This window comes from Naumovozyma dairenensis, chromosome 9 (genome assembly GCF_000227115.2).
Source record: "Naumovozyma dairenensis CBS 421 chromosome 9, complete genome".
Classification (NCBI taxonomy): Eukaryota; Fungi; Ascomycota; class Saccharomycetes; order Saccharomycetales; family Saccharomycetaceae; genus Naumovozyma; species Naumovozyma dairenensis.
The window spans coordinates 615,004-630,574 of NC_016487.1; the positions used below are offsets into that span (position 1 = coordinate 615,004).

General features: G+C 37.1%; 3 protein-coding genes and 1 non-coding gene across 4 annotated transcripts; 3 read left to right on the forward strand and 1 right to left on the reverse strand.

Moving 5' to 3' along the window:
- Positions 1 to 121: 121 nt before the first annotated feature.
- On the forward strand, positions 122 to 205 carry NDAI0Itrna8L. The gene has a single exon. It is a non-coding gene; the product is annotated as a tRNA-Leu (tRNA).
- A 2,265-nt stretch (positions 206 to 2,470) lies between these two features.
- On the forward strand, positions 2,471 to 4,387 carry SIT1 (siderophore transporter; the record flags this gene model as incomplete). Its single annotated transcript, XM_003672028.1, has 1 exon — positions 2,471 to 4,387. The coding sequence occupies one exon, from the start codon at positions 2,471 to 2,473 to the stop codon at positions 4,385 to 4,387; it is 1,917 nt and encodes a 638-aa protein (XP_003672076.1).
- A 568-nt stretch (positions 4,388 to 4,955) lies between these two features.
- Positions 4,956 to 6,740, reverse strand: DIP5 (dicarboxylic amino acid permease; the record flags this gene model as incomplete). The annotated part of the gene is made up of 1 exon (XM_003672029.1): positions 4,956 to 6,740. The coding sequence occupies one exon, from the start codon at positions 6,738 to 6,740 to the stop codon at positions 4,956 to 4,958; it is 1,785 nt and encodes a 594-aa protein (XP_003672077.1).
- A 3,679-nt stretch (positions 6,741 to 10,419) lies between these two features.
- On the forward strand, positions 10,420 to 15,012 carry NDAI0I02670 (uncharacterized protein; the record flags this gene model as incomplete). Its single annotated transcript, XM_003672030.1, has 1 exon — positions 10,420 to 15,012. One exon carries the CDS (start codon positions 10,420 to 10,422, stop codon positions 15,010 to 15,012), a length of 4,593 nt encoding a protein of 1,530 aa, XP_003672078.1.
- Positions 15,013 to 15,571: the final 559 nt, after the last annotated feature.

Here is a 15,571-nt window from a genome sequence, read left to right on the forward strand (position 1 = left end):
TTAATTATAGGAAATAAGCTATCTAACCTTACCTTTTTAAAACGGATAAATTAGTGAGAGGTCAGAATAATGATAACCCCAATACACTGAACTACAAAATCATCAAAAATATAATTCAATTGGAGGGTTGGCCGAGTGGTCTAAGGCGGCAGACTTAAGATCTGTTGGACGGTTGTCCGCGCGAGTTCGAACCTCGCATCCTTCATTATTTTTTTGTATTTTTTTTACTAATATGATATAAATGGATGACGCAAAATTTGAACAACAAAGGGGTGTTTCTTTTTTATGTTGTTTGTTTTTCATTATTCTGCACTTTCCAATCCCACTCCATATATATAAGAGTTATTACTCCGTATGAGGTTTCCTCTACAATGTCCCTTTTTCAACAGTATAAGAGAAATGTTTAGAGAAAATCCAGGACATCAGATACTTTTCTTATTCAAGTTATATGTTTTTAACTGTCTGTTCTTCTTTTAAGAGGCTTTCATATATTTGTATGTAAATTATTACCTTCAGTTGTAATTATTATTTTAAATTGGCTTTCTTTATTACTAAGATAAATTATACAATAAAAACCACAACAATGTTCCAAATAAAAGGGTAAAACCGGAGTGAAGTTCTTTTTATCATTCTTCATATTTGATAGTTGTTGTTTTGTTTAACTTTATGAAAATTTGTTATATCTTTTTGTTCAAAATTAGTGTATACTCGCGAGAGAGTCTAGGGTATTAATTGTCATAAACATGTTCTTCTTACCAATAAGTTAGGCCGTTTATGAAACAAATTTTCCGTTATTACAAAAACATTTCTACTCTCATGGGTTGTGAAACGCCTTTTATTATTATTGCGTCATTAAAATTTTATTTCTAATCAAAAAAAATTGCATTTAAAAGGACAATTTTTATGAGGGTTTCTTGGATGCTGCCTTTAGAAGTAATGGCAAAAGAGCAGGAATTATCTCTGTGCTATGTAACAGAGGAAATGGGGAGGGCGGGTTGGTAATTCCGGGATTAAAGATGGGCGTTGATAGAAGACATTTTGCAAGCATTTCCAACTAAATGGGAATTAATAGCAGTATGGCCATTAAAAATATTAATTAACTTACGTGAATAATAATGAGGGGGGAATGAGATGAACTTCGGTTATAGTCCGCATCAAAACAATTTTACTATATCTTTTAAGAAACTAAAGTCGCTTTTATTACTAGAAGCAATTCTCCAAGTAAAACGAAGAGCAACATCCCGATAAGCCATGACAAGACCAACGAAACCTTTCAAAGAAACATTTGCACTAGAGACCTTAGTTTAGGGTGGAGAATGAAGAGTGGAACGGCTGAAGGTGTTGTATATATAAATATATATAGATAGATAGATACATATATATTTACCCATTGAGGAAAATCGGGTGCCGTAACCGGAGCAACGAAATGCAAGCCCGAAACTCGATGACCACATCAGATTTCATATTAGATGACGCGCTAAAGCAAAACTACGTATGTAATCATACGTAAAAAGAAAACGTATATTCATATTAGAAGCTACTATCTGTTTACAATTCTATCATTTTTCATAATGTAACGTCTTCTATAATTAATTACATACTGCAAAAAACAGCTTGCTCGTATAAAAATCATTATACCTCTAAATATCTTTCAAAATTGATTCGTTGATTCCAAGATGTATTTATTGTCAATACCAACCACACGTGCTTATTGTTTCCCCCTCATTGAGTGAACGTTCTTGTTCCTTTGGAATTTCTCGAAGGCTTCCCCACGTAGAGTTCAATTTAATTAACCCTCACTAGGAGAAAAAAAAACTTCCTTCTCCTTCATAGACAAATATACGTCACAACTAAGAGTAACACCCGTACCAAAGATTCCGGGTGCAGTTTGAGTTTCCCCTCCCCCGTACGCCTTTATCTTAGAGGGGGCTTTGTCAAAACCCTTTCAAGGACAAAAGCCACATCAAGCCCCGCAAGAGAACCCTCTTCTTAGTTGGGTCTGTCCCATGGCAATTCCTAATTCGGTAAAGATAGGCTAAATGCAAACACATATAGACGCATTGTCGGAGAAGACCTTGCACACCGCCGTCTATCTTCTTTAAGCCGCACGTTTTTCATTTTTTCATTTTTTTTTTTTTTTTTTTCTATGTTTTCAGGTTTTTATACGCTTATTATTTTATATCAGTATCATTATTATAGAAACGAAAAAAACGAAGAAAATGTTGTACAGACTATAATGGGAAACTGCACCCTTCCTTTCCTTTCCTTTCCTTTACGTATAACTTTTTTGTTCTTCATTGAATAATAAAAATATGGAAACCTGAATCAATATTAAGCATCATATATAAGGGCTCATCTCATCGCAAGCTCATCTCAATTCATCCCGATTTCCCTTGCTATACTCTGTACAATTAACCTATAACTTATATATCTATATATCATAAGATAAACAGTGCAAGATAATACAAAGATGTCATTAGAATCATCTCACTCCAACCAAGGAGAAGAGGAAATCGCACAAAAGGAAACCTACAGCGTTCATTCCACGGACATTTCCTCAGGATCAGAAATCAGTATCAAAGATGCTGGTGTTCAAAACATTGAAGTATACGCAGAACAATACAAGAAACCATACTATCGTGTCTTACTATTTTTCTCTTTATTCTTAGTCGCTTACGCATACGGTCTAGATGGTAACATCCGTTACACATACCAAGCTTACGCCACATCATCATACTCTCAGCATTCTCTCCTTTCCACTGTCAATTGTATCAAGACAGTCATTGCCGCAGCTGGACAAATTTGGTTCGCTAGAGCATCCGACATCTTCGGAAGATTAACCATGCTCATCATCGCTATCTTATTCTATGTAGTAGGTACCATTATTGAATCACAAGCAACTAACGTCGCTAGATTCACTGCAGGTGGTTGTTTCTATCAAGTCGGCTACACAGGAGCTATGTTAATCGTTGAAGTCATCGCTACTGATTTTTCTAATTTAAATTGGAGATTATTAGCATTGTTTGTCCCTGCTTTACCATTCATTATTAATACTTGGATTAGTGGTGATGTCACATCCGCAGTTGGTGGGGATTGGAAATGGGGGATCGGGATGTGGGCTTTCATTTTCCCGTTGGCTTGTATCCCATTGGGTTGTTGTATGTTACACATGAGATATTTGGCTAATAAGAATTCAAAGGATAAATTGGCTAAACATGTTATGGTTCCAAAGGATAAGGAATGGAAAAGATATTTCTTCATTGACGTTTTGTTTTGGAAATTGGATATGATTGGATTATTATTGATGGTTTGTTTCTTTGGATGTGTGTTGGTTCCATTCACTTTGGCTGGGGGTATGAATAGTGAATGGAAAACTGCTCATATTATTGTTCCAGAAGTTATTGGTTGGGTCGTTTGTTTACCATTGTACATTTTATGGGAAATGAAATTTTCTAAACATCCTCTAACTCCATGGGCTTTATTGAAAGATAGAGGTGTATTCTCTGCTTTGATTATTGCTACAATGATTAATTTCTGTTGGTACATGCAAGGTGATTATATGTATACTGTCTTAGTAGTAGCTGTTCATGAATCTGTCAAATCAGCCACAAGAATTACATCTTTGTATTCTTTCGTCTCTGTTCTAACTGGTACAGGGTTGGGTCTTGTTTTGATTAAAGTGAGAAGAACCAAACCATTCATTATATTTGGTATCAGTATGTGGTTCGTTGCATTCGGTTTATTAATTCGTTACCGTGGTGACTCTGCTTCTCATGCAGGTATTATTGGTTCATTATGTTTGTTAGGTTTCGGTGCAGGGTTCTTCACTTACACAACACAAGCTTCCATCCAAGCTACTACTAGATCTCATCAAAAGCTTGCAGTCATTACTGCCCTTTATTTGGCAGCATATAATATTGGATCTGGGTTAGGATCCGCCGTTTCAGGTGCTGTTTGGACTAACGTCTTGCCCGATAGAATTTCCAAAGCTATTGCAAATCAAACACTAGCCGCTGAAGCTTATGGATCTCCATTTACATTTATCATAACTAATACTTGGGGTACCCCAGATAGAATGGCTGTTGTTAAAGCATACAGAGATGTTCAAAAAATCCTTTGTATCATTGGTCTTTGTTTCTGTATCCCATTACTTTGTGCTGCTTTATTTCTAAGAAATCATAGATTAGAAGATGTTGTCGCACTTAATGAATTGGATGAAAAGAATGTCAAAGAAGATGATCCCGTGGTTGATTTCCTTGCTAAATTTATTCCATCTTTAAGAAATAAGAAAAATTCTGGAAATATTCCTAACACAACTCATAATAATAACTATAATAATAACAGTGATATTGAACTTGTTAATACCAAATCTACAGAAACTGTTTAATTGCATACTTCACAAATTAATTGATATCCCTTTCTGGCAATAATATTTCCCTTTTCATAACATAACCTTGTATATTACTAATAATGGGTAATTTTACTTATTACTTTATTTATCATTTATTCACTTAATTTAATTCAATAATAATTTTTCATTTTAACCTTCTTTTATTCATTGGATTTTCCATCTATACTTTACCTAATACAATCGTGTTTTTACATGATGATGTATGTTGAAAATTGACTAGGTGCGGCCATATGTACACACACATAAAGATCTGAATCTATCAAGCGGGAAAAAAATAAGTCTCTTAAATATAATCTACAGAATAAGCAGTTCGCCAATGGAATTATTCTTTTTAAACACCAAATTGTATAGTCTAGAAAAAAAGAGGCAGGTTAATTAGAACGTCTAATTCATTTATTAGATTTTTTGTTAGATGATTATGTATAAGAGGATATAAATGAATAAGGATAAAAAAAAGGATATAAATGCACAGGATTTTTAATATTAGTATTATGGAATGTAGTTTCGTTTATCGTTAAAAAGTGGGTTGGTTTTTCTCTTTTTCTTAGAAGATATTACCCAAGAATTTATCGTAGAACCATTCAAAGTTCTTACCATTTTGTTTAATTCTTTCAGCCTTTTCTGCATCAGCCATCTTACCATCTTCTTCTTCTTGATCAATGGCTGCTTTGAATGTGTAAAGATCAACCTTTAATGGATCAATAACCTTAGTCTTGTATGTGAATTTATAACCAAAATAACAAAAGAAGAAAACTGGTAAACCAATGTAACCGGTAATGAAGTTCTTATAATCGAATTGATGGTTTAAGAAAACTGTAAAATTCTTGATCAAGGCAATTAAGCAACAAAAGAATAATGAAAACCAAGCACCGTATGGTTGGAATGGTGCAACATAAGCGAAAGTAGATTTGTCAACACCTTGAGCACGAACAGCTCTATCGAAGCAAATGTAAGTGATTAAGATTGAAATCCAACTTAAAATACCAAAGATGGAAACGACGTTAACAAAATAGTTAAAGATCTTAGCAGATGCAGAAGAAACACACATATAAGCTAATAAACAAAATAGAACTGAAACAGAAAGAGCATAGTATGGAATACCCCATCTGTTTGTCTTCGCAAAGATCTTGGGAGCTTTGTTATCAATAGCCAAACTGTAAAGAGATCTTGATGAGACATACAAGTCAGAGTTACATGCACTGAACACGAAAACTAAGACACATGCATTAATAATATGGGGTAGTGCATTAATACCAGAGTTAATGATTGCAACAACAAATGGAGAGGCAGCAGCAGAGGTACTTGAATTTTTAGCCTTAATCAATAATGGATCATCATAAGCGACACACATACCCAATAGGAAAATACTAATTAAATAGAAGATAACAATACGGTACATGGTTAATTTGATTGCCTTTGGAATACTTTTCCTTGGATTTTGAGCTTCAGCGGCAACAATACCAGTTAATTCAATACCTAAATAAGCGTAAGTGGCGTAAACGAAAACAGAAACGAATGCAACAAATCTACCAGTATCACCAGTGATTGTCTCAGAATATTCTTTAAATGAACCTGGATGTCTCCAATATCTGAAACCTAATCTATCATGATCAGGTCCACCACCTAACATTAAGATGAATAATAGAAGCATTAAACCAAGCATAACAAGAACTTTAAATGAAGATAACCAAAATTCGAATTCACCAAAGAATCTAACACCAAAGACATTAATAGATACAATAACGACTAAAAAGATAGTAACCCAAACACCTGGGTTAACTTTTTCCTTATCGACCCAATATTGAATGACTAAAGCAGCAGCGGTCAATTGATTTGGTGGTAAGATGAAATATTTGAAAAGATAAGCATAACCGACCGCGAAACCTAAAGCAGGATCACAATAACGGGATGCATAACTAGTGAACCCATCTAATGGGATATATGTAGCCATTTCACCTAAACAAGCCATAGTGAAGAAGACTAGAAGTCCAACGAATGCGTAAGCGATTAAAGTGGATACTGGACCTGCCAATGCTAGAGATGTACCTGTACCGATTAACAGACCTGTCCCTAGAGAACCACCGATGGCGATCATTGAGACGTGACGGGCCTTTAGGGCTTTCTTTAGACGAGTACCTTCAGTTTTACCATCGATGTTATATGAATCATTTTCATCTTGGGAACTTGCAGAACTTATGTTTCTTTCCAAGTCATCGTTTATTAGTTCTTCTTCTTGGATGGGGAGTTTGAATTCCTTCTTGGGGAGTTGTTCGAAGTATTCTTCGTACTGATCAGAAGTACTATTTGAAGGAATCTGTCTGATTGTCATTAATAAATATTTTTTATAGTAAGTAAATAGAGAGTATAATAGAGTTTGAAATTTTATCTAATTAAAGGAATGGTTTAAAACAATCTATATGATTGTATAGTGATAGGTAGTTGATTTGGTTATTTGGTTTAATTAACAAGTGTCACAAGAGAATAAATACATACAAGAAAACCTTTGCAAGAGCGTAATGATTTATTAGCAGACTGTTAATCTTATATATATGTAAGGTTTTGGACCTTGGAGATAACAAAGAAAGATACGATCAAGTTTTTTTTTATTGGCAAAGGTATGTAAAGTAAACAAAGGAATAATAGTAGATGAGATTCGGAATTCTATGGGTAAAGGGAATGACCTTTATCATTTTTGCGGGATAGAGGAAGGATAGTGTCAGAAGAGATATGGATGGATAAGAAATCAGCCTTATTGCTCAAAGGAGATACAAATCCGACTGCTCAAACTTGTCTGAATTCACCTTGTAAAAAAAGTTCCACATCTCTTTTGAAGGACAGATCGCCAAGATGTGTGACGCTAACAGAAAAGGCCATGGAAATTGATGGAAATATACTAACCGTGCCATGCCATGCCATATCTTGCCGTCTTCTTTCCCTCAATTTGGTGCGCAATTGAAATAATACAAAGGCGTGTTCGCACCAAAAAATGTCAAACAGACGCAAACGATGTTTGTTGGTATATTGAACGCTGAGAAAGCCGCGCCTATTCCTACTGACACCCACTTGCCACACCCATAAGAGCTGTCCCGCCGCAATCCAAACAAAACAAAATATGGGCGAACCCTCTTGCCGTACTTAGCCGGCCGCCACGGCTCCAAGGTTTTCTTCAAGACGGCCCCCCCCCCCTCCTCGCTTATCCTGCGGGTACACCACAACGATAGAGGAAAAGAGGGTGTGTGTCAAAAAAGTGCCGCGTTATGTTTCAAACCATGGCTACTTACCCCTCACTTTGAGGAGGGGCGATTATGTACTACGCCATTCATCTTCTTCTCCGAGACCTCGAGGAATCAGTCTCTTCCGATAGTTCGGGAAAGGCTGGTTTTCCGTTACCCGAAGACCGGTTTGGATATTTTTGCGTGGTTTCGTATTCGGAGTTCATACGTACATACCCAGGTGGAACAGAAGTAGGCTATATGTCAGTTGACCCAGTTGAGAGAGTTATTCACGAAGGTATTCTAACCTCTTACTCTTCTTGATGACACTTTTCCATTGTCTGTGCAAGTAAGAAAGATGAGGATTACTACTACTCAAGTTCCCTTTAAAATGCTTGAGAAGACGTCACTAAAAAATAAAACTCCGGCAAACACCCTTTTTCCTCCTTCTTACTTTATTTCCTACGTACGTACGTAAGACATTATTTGTAGAACCTTCCTTGGCATCTCTCCTTAGAAACTGGTGATCAGAAGGAATCCAGGTATACTTAGTAATGAAAGTCAAAGAAACAGCATTAATCCGTCAGTTCAGATATTAACACGAATTTAACCAACCAGAGCCTATTTCGAGAGTCGGGTTTTTTCATAGTCTGTATACCAAGTGCTGCTACATTTTGAACATAACGTACATATTTGAGAGGATGTAAATAAGGGGGACAGTGTTTGTCATTTGGTATCTTAACCCTAAAAAAAAAAAAAAAAAAACAAACCTAAACTACCTTGTAACTGTTTTTTAATACCTCGGTAACGAACTAAATGTGTTATGTAATGTCCTTTTTTAGAGCTACGGCGCTAAGTAGGTATAATTGTCTTTTTTTCAAGGACCAAGACTGATCTATTCAAGAGTACTGTAAATATCCTTTTGAATTGTTGACTACTGTCTCTTTACTTCATAGAAAATCAGAAATAGCGATGTTCATCACAGAATAACATCGCTACCAACTACAAAATGTTATTCATTGCTAAGCAACAACTGTAACAATTCCATTTATGAAGTTAATATATTTAAAACTTCTTTGTAAAACTATTGCAACTTATGTGACGTCTAATTGACGTACATTATGAAGTTGTTGATTAATTGTTTATTTTTAGTTTCTAACCTTATTAAAATTACCTTTCGTTCAAAGAATGCCAAATAAAAGAACATAAAATCTAAAGGTAAACAAATTTTTTATCCAGGATCCAAGCCTATCTATTCAACGATGCTCGGAGAGAGTATTGTGACGTTAATTTAGTTGCTCCAACCCATATCTAGGTTCTTAGACTTAAGGATGGGATAGTTGGGAGTAAATATATGTAGTCCCGATCAACGTTGTTCAATTAGACAACGTTGTGTGAAATATATAACTGGACAGCGTAATAAGATAGAAGACTAGAAACACTCCATTAACACATAAAATTTGTAATTCCGTTATACTCTTTCCTACATTCTCCTTTCTGTTTTTTTTTTACAGACAAAACTTTAGGCAGATCATATGACCAATCCTTTCCCCAACTCCCTAAATAAAAAATAATGATTTCCTGGTTATCAAAGGGAATTAAGCTCCTTCTTGGTTCCCAAACTTTGTAGACTAGTAGGTACGTCAATAAAAAGTTCCAACTTACAAAGTTCGGGCTCTACATTTAGAGCTCAAAAACAAAAACACATAAACATTATTTTATTTTTCAAATCTACATATAATTCAAAGAATTACATATTTCTTACATGAATGGAAAATTTTTCTTCCATTTTGACTATCATAACATAGTTGTGACACTTCAAGATTTCCTCCAGAAAATATAGAATCAAATAATTGATATATTGTGGCGGGAATATTTTATTGCGTGTGTACTGAAACGGGAAATAAGAAAAACCGGCAGATCTTAGAATAACGGCCTCCTTAAAATTGGGAAGTGAAGAAACAATCTCTCGAAAAATATATATAAATAGGAAGGGGAGCCATAATTTAACTTTACACAGAAGTCCCAATCCAGTTCTGTTTGATAAGTGTAGTGTCTCCCCCTTATGCTCAATAAACTTCCACCATATTAATGTTAGACCATGCTTAATGGTCCGTCTGGTGTAAGCCAACGGTCTGCCATTATGTCTGTCTAAATCCGTACACCACCAAGTCCATCTTACTCATGCCGCATCTCGCCTCGAGAAAAGATGAAGATAAAAAGTGTTTATACATTACAAACACTTATAACTAACACTTATAGTTAGTATTGTATAATAGTATATATTATGTATTAGATAGAAGAAACTAAGGAATAATATTTACATTGACTCTCTCTATACTCGATGTCTTCCCCTATTGTTCCCAATACGTCTGTTGATGTAGGCAACCTGGCTCAACAGGTTATGAGCCCATCGGTTTCAGGTCCTAATGCCCTTACAATCAAGTTAACAGACGCTTCTAACTATCAAAGGTGGTTCAACAAGTTAACCAACAAAGTTCTTACCACCAGTGTTTATTGGTTTGAATATCTCCAAAATGGAGGAGTCGTTGACAATATTCAAGCTTTTGCCAATCTCTCATCAGCTCAACGCATTACTGTAGCAAGCTGTTTTAATGTAGCCATTAATTATGTTGATCAGAAACTCCTGTTCTGGTACTGCTCAGATTGAAGTTAGTCACTACTTCGAAAATTCAGATGACGAAAATGCTATTGAGCTATTACAGTTGCTAAAAGCAAAATTCTCTTGTCCAACCGTTTCCATGCTTGTCGAAAATTTTTCGTAACACATCAAATATGATTAATACGGCTCCAATTGAAAAAAGAGACTGGGCCGTTAAGCTATCCTCCATCATTCTCACTGATGCTACCGAGGATGAAACCTCTTATTCTACTTTGCTCAACAATCCCACTTTCCACTCATACCGGAAAAAGATGCTTGATCGTCTTGCTGCATCATTGATGGTCTCTATCTCACCATCTATTAAAGAAAAGATCCTAGATCGCTATGGCGACGATTTCTCCATCTCTACCGACCAAGTTACTAAGTTATTGGAGCGTAAAGCACCCAACTCTGGTACTGAGAACAATCAGGTCTTTATTGCTCATGGCAAATACAATGCAAAAAACAAGCACAAAACCTCGAATAGAGAATGTGCAGTTTGCAAGGGCCCACATTCACTCGAAAACTGCAAAATTTTCAAGTCGAAATTTCCCCAAGCCCATATTTTCCAAAAAGCAAAGAAGAAAACCCAAATGAATACCTCTCATTATTCAGATGGTATGAATGACTCCTCTTGGATGGCCATCTCCGACTCTGCTACCACAAATTCCAATGCTACTTCTTCGTCCGCACTTTCCTCCAATCACTGGATTTTTGACACCGGTTGTACCAGTCATATGACCCCTCATCGCTCTGCCTTCTCTGAATTCCATACTGATGTCTCTGGGTCCGTCAAGGGTGCTGGTGGTTCAGTTCGGATTAAAGGACACGGTACTGTTAAACTCAATGGTATCACATTGAATGATGTTCTGTATGTTCCTGATCTTCCAGTCAATCTAATCTCTATTAGAAAGGCTACTCAGACCTCCAAGAATAAGTTTGTTTTTACCAATGAGAAAGTTGACGTGTTCAACGAAAACCACCGTTTAGTCTTAAGTGGTTCCTTGTGTGATGGTTTGTATGTCGTCACTGATGGTACAAATTCTAAAGTAAATACCAAAATCTATAAATATACAGCTAATTCAATCTCTTCTTCTGTTTATCCGCACGCAGCATTTTCTCTTATTTCTGACCCTCTGGGTCCCTCCTCCATTCCAAACCAAGATGAAGCTATCAAATGGCATTCCCGTCTCGGTCACCCTGGTTTTGAGGATTACAATCGTTACGTATCTATTCTCAACTTACCTAAGTTGAAGACTCAGAATCTAACTTTATGTCCGACTTGCTCCTTAAGTAAAGGACTCATCTCTACAGGTATCTTATCGACTCAAGAATACAGCTCTCCCCTTCAGCTTATCCAAGTCGATCTTTGTGGAAATTTTAGATATAATGAATTTCAAGCCCACAACTATTTTTTAACAATTCGAGATGCTTATTCTCGCTACTACGCTGTCATCCATTTGAAGAACAAATCAGATGCTGCACAAGCACTAATTGACTGGGTTACTGCACAAGAAAACTACTTCTCACACAGAGGCGGTTATAAAGTTGCTGCAGTTAGATCTGATAATGGGGGGGAGTTTTGCAATGACCAATTAAATATATTCTTCAAGAATAAAGGTATTCAACATCAACTAACTATACCACATCAAAGTTTCCAAAATGGGGGAGCTGAACGGGCACATCGTTCCATACAAGAAAAAGCTCGTTGCTTATTACTTGGTGGTCGAGTCCCTCCTTCATTATGGGCGGAAGCTGTTTCTACCGCAGTATATCTGTTAAACAGAACACCCATCCGAAGCCGTAAGTTCAAGATCCCTCACTGTGTGTGGTCTGATCTGCCAATCTCCAAGTTCGGTATTAAGCATTTGAAAACTTTCGGATGTGCCGCTTATGCTACGTTACCTCAGACATTGAGAGATGGTAAGTTTGCACCAACTTCGATTAGTGGTGTCATGGTAGGTTACGACTCCGATCACCGAGGTTATAGGATTTTCCACCCTCCATCCAGAAAAGTCTTTGTCTGTAGTCAAGTTAAATTTGATGAATCCATTTTCCCATTAGAACAGACAAAATCAGTTGAATTATCCCATGATTTTGCCACTTCCACCATTTCAGGAGCACCACGTTATCCTCAATCTGGTAGCTCCATATTTGCTCCCAGAAGTATGAAGTTTCCCAAACCATCTATCCCTACAACAGACGTTAGCTCTGTTGATATTACTGGTAATATCTCATTACCATCCACTGGTACTAACGACAACGTTCCTCACTCTTTATCATTACCCAACTCACCAATTCCAGACGAAGGCTCTATTCATCAAGATGGTGATCATTTTATGGATGCACCATCTTCTCCTCCTTCTCATCATTCTACCTTTTCAGAAACATCTACAAGTCCAGCATCTGGCGATGCAGTCCAAAGTTCATTATCGATGACCCAAAACCACATTGACAGATTAGAGACCACAATTAATGACTTGTCAGATAAAATTACCGCTCTTTCTGAACAACATTCATCTTCCCAAGTCGATCCAATCTCTGATCTATCTCATGATCTGATGCAGAACCAAATTGAGACGTTATCTAACCAGGTCGGTAAATTATCCACTGAACTTCGTCAAAAAGAGCAAACTATTAGTCGCATGCGCCCACATAAAAAGGTTGGGAATCACCGAGTACAAACTACCTATAGAACTCCGAGAGAAAATAGCATTATCTTGGAAGAAAATGATGTGCCTCAGGCTCAGGTGACCAAAAGACGCCAACTTCCATCCACTGATCCACGAAGAACATTTAATTTTCTTTCAACTCAACTCTCTACTATTGATTCCACAGATTTCTCTAGTGTCATTGTCCCACCTGGTATTCTGTATAACGACACGAATAAACCAATATCTGTTTCCACTGAAGAACTTCATATGCAAGCTGCCAGGTTCACAAGTCAAAACATGCCCAATGAACATTGGAAGCAAGGTCCTTTCCCAGTCGGAGGTAATAAAGCCATTCTTCCACCTGCTTCCGCTATTCCAGCTAACTCGATCATTCCAGGAGACACCGACAGGAATGACGTTACAACGAGAGTATTAACTGCTCCACCGATGCAGAATAGCACATCCTCTTCTTCTGGCACTTCTGGTGTTATTCTGGTCCATCACGCCTTGACTGCTATGGTCACAGCATTTTCATTTATTGCTGACAAGGTCCCAACTACTTTCAAACAGATTCTTGTACATCCCGAGTCTGATAGTTGGCTCACCGCATGCCAACAGGAACTTCAAGCTTTCAGGGATCATGACATCTATGAATTGGTCCGCTTACCTTCTGGCCGTATACCATTAGGTACAAGATGGGTTTTTACCTTAAAAGACAACCATCGTCATAAGGCACGTTTAGTAGCCCAAGGTTTCAAACAAGTTGAAGGGATTGACTACCAAGAGACTTTTGCTCCCGTCATTCGGTATGATTCTGTTCGTGTTTTTCTAGCTATTTCGGCCTGTTTAGGATTACGTGTACATCAAATGGATGTGGACACTGCATTCTTAAATAGTGAAATCGATGAACCAGTGTACGTTAAACAACCTCCTGGTTTTGAAGATCTACAACATCCTGACTGGGTCTGGAAATTGAAAGGTGGAATGTATGGTTTGAAACAGGCACCTCTACTCTGGAATAAACACATTCATACTTCCCTTACTTCACTTGGGTTCAATCGTCACCCAGGTGAGCACTGTCTATATTATAAGGACACGTCTGAAGGACCTGTTTTTGTTGCATTATATGTCGATGATTTGTTGATTGCTGCTCCCTCTCCCCGTATTATGAAACTTGCCAAACAAGCGTTGAACAATATTTACTCAATGAAAGATCTTGGTCCTATTAATAAGTTCCTAGGAACCAATTGTTCTCAAGATAAAGATGGGAACATTACGTTGAAGATGACTGATTACATCACGAAAGCAACCGATGCCATGGATAATGAAAGTAAAAAACCAACTTACAATCCCATGTCAGGGGGTAAAGATTACTTCGATATTACATCTCCACCGGTTCAATCTATTAAAGCATACCAAAGCATCATTGGCCAATTATTGTTCATTGCTAATGCAGGCCGCCCAGACGTTGCCTTTCCGGTATCCTTCTTATCAAGATTCTTAAAAGATCCAAGAGAAGTACATATGGATGCTGCTACTAGGATCATGCGGTACTTATATACAACTAGAGATTATGGTATCAGATATAGGTCAAAATTAAAAAGGCAGCTGACTGTGTACACAGATGCCTCACAAGGTGCTGCATGGGACATGCCATTTTCCACAAGTGGTTATGCTACTTTCCTAGCTGGTGGTGCCATAACATGGTGTTCAAGAAGAATTAGATCCACAATATGCTTATCTTCCACTGAGGCTGAATGCATAGCTGCAAGTGAAGCAGTATTAGAAACAATGTGGTTATATAACCTCTTAGAACATATGGGATACCCACTCTCAGAGAACCTATTGGTGATAGATAATGAGCCTGCTATCAAACTAGCATCACATCCCATTCTGCACTCTAGGACAAAACATATTAAGTTAAGATATCACAAGATTAGAGAAGCTGTTGACGACGGCATCGTAAAAATTGAATATGTTAACACCTTGGACCAAGTTGCTGATATATTAACAAAAGCTTTACCCCAGAAACAGTTTAACCACCTACGTGATAAGCTAGTTTCCATGTGTTGAAGTCATCCATAATACCGCATGGCTTAAGGGGGTATGTTAGACCATGCTTAATGGTCCGTCTGGTGTAAGCCAACGGTCTGCCATTATGACTATCTAAATCCGTACATCACCGCCATTTATCTTAATCCTAGCGCGCTTAGCGTCGAGAAGGGTTGAGTATATAGTGTATGGTTATCATGAGCAATTGCAACTATCGCTTATTGTTAGTGTTTACATTATGTATTAGAGAAAAGAAACTAAGGAATAATATTTACATTGACTCTCTCTATACTCGATGTCTTCCCCTATTGTTCCCAATACGTCTGTTGATATAGGCGACCTGGCTCAACAATCCAGGCTAATCCTATTCGTCTAATCCATCTAACTTCACTGCGTCTACTAGATCCTGTCAAAAGAAAGCCAAATATGGTTGGTTAACGATTGCACCTTTGGATAGTGATGAGAGTGACCCGAGATGTCAAGTTGCCCCGCATGCCGAACCTAACTTTCAATCAAGTCTAAGCTCCAATCATTAAAGGTTCAGTGAAAATAATGGTAATAATAATAAATGATAATAAAA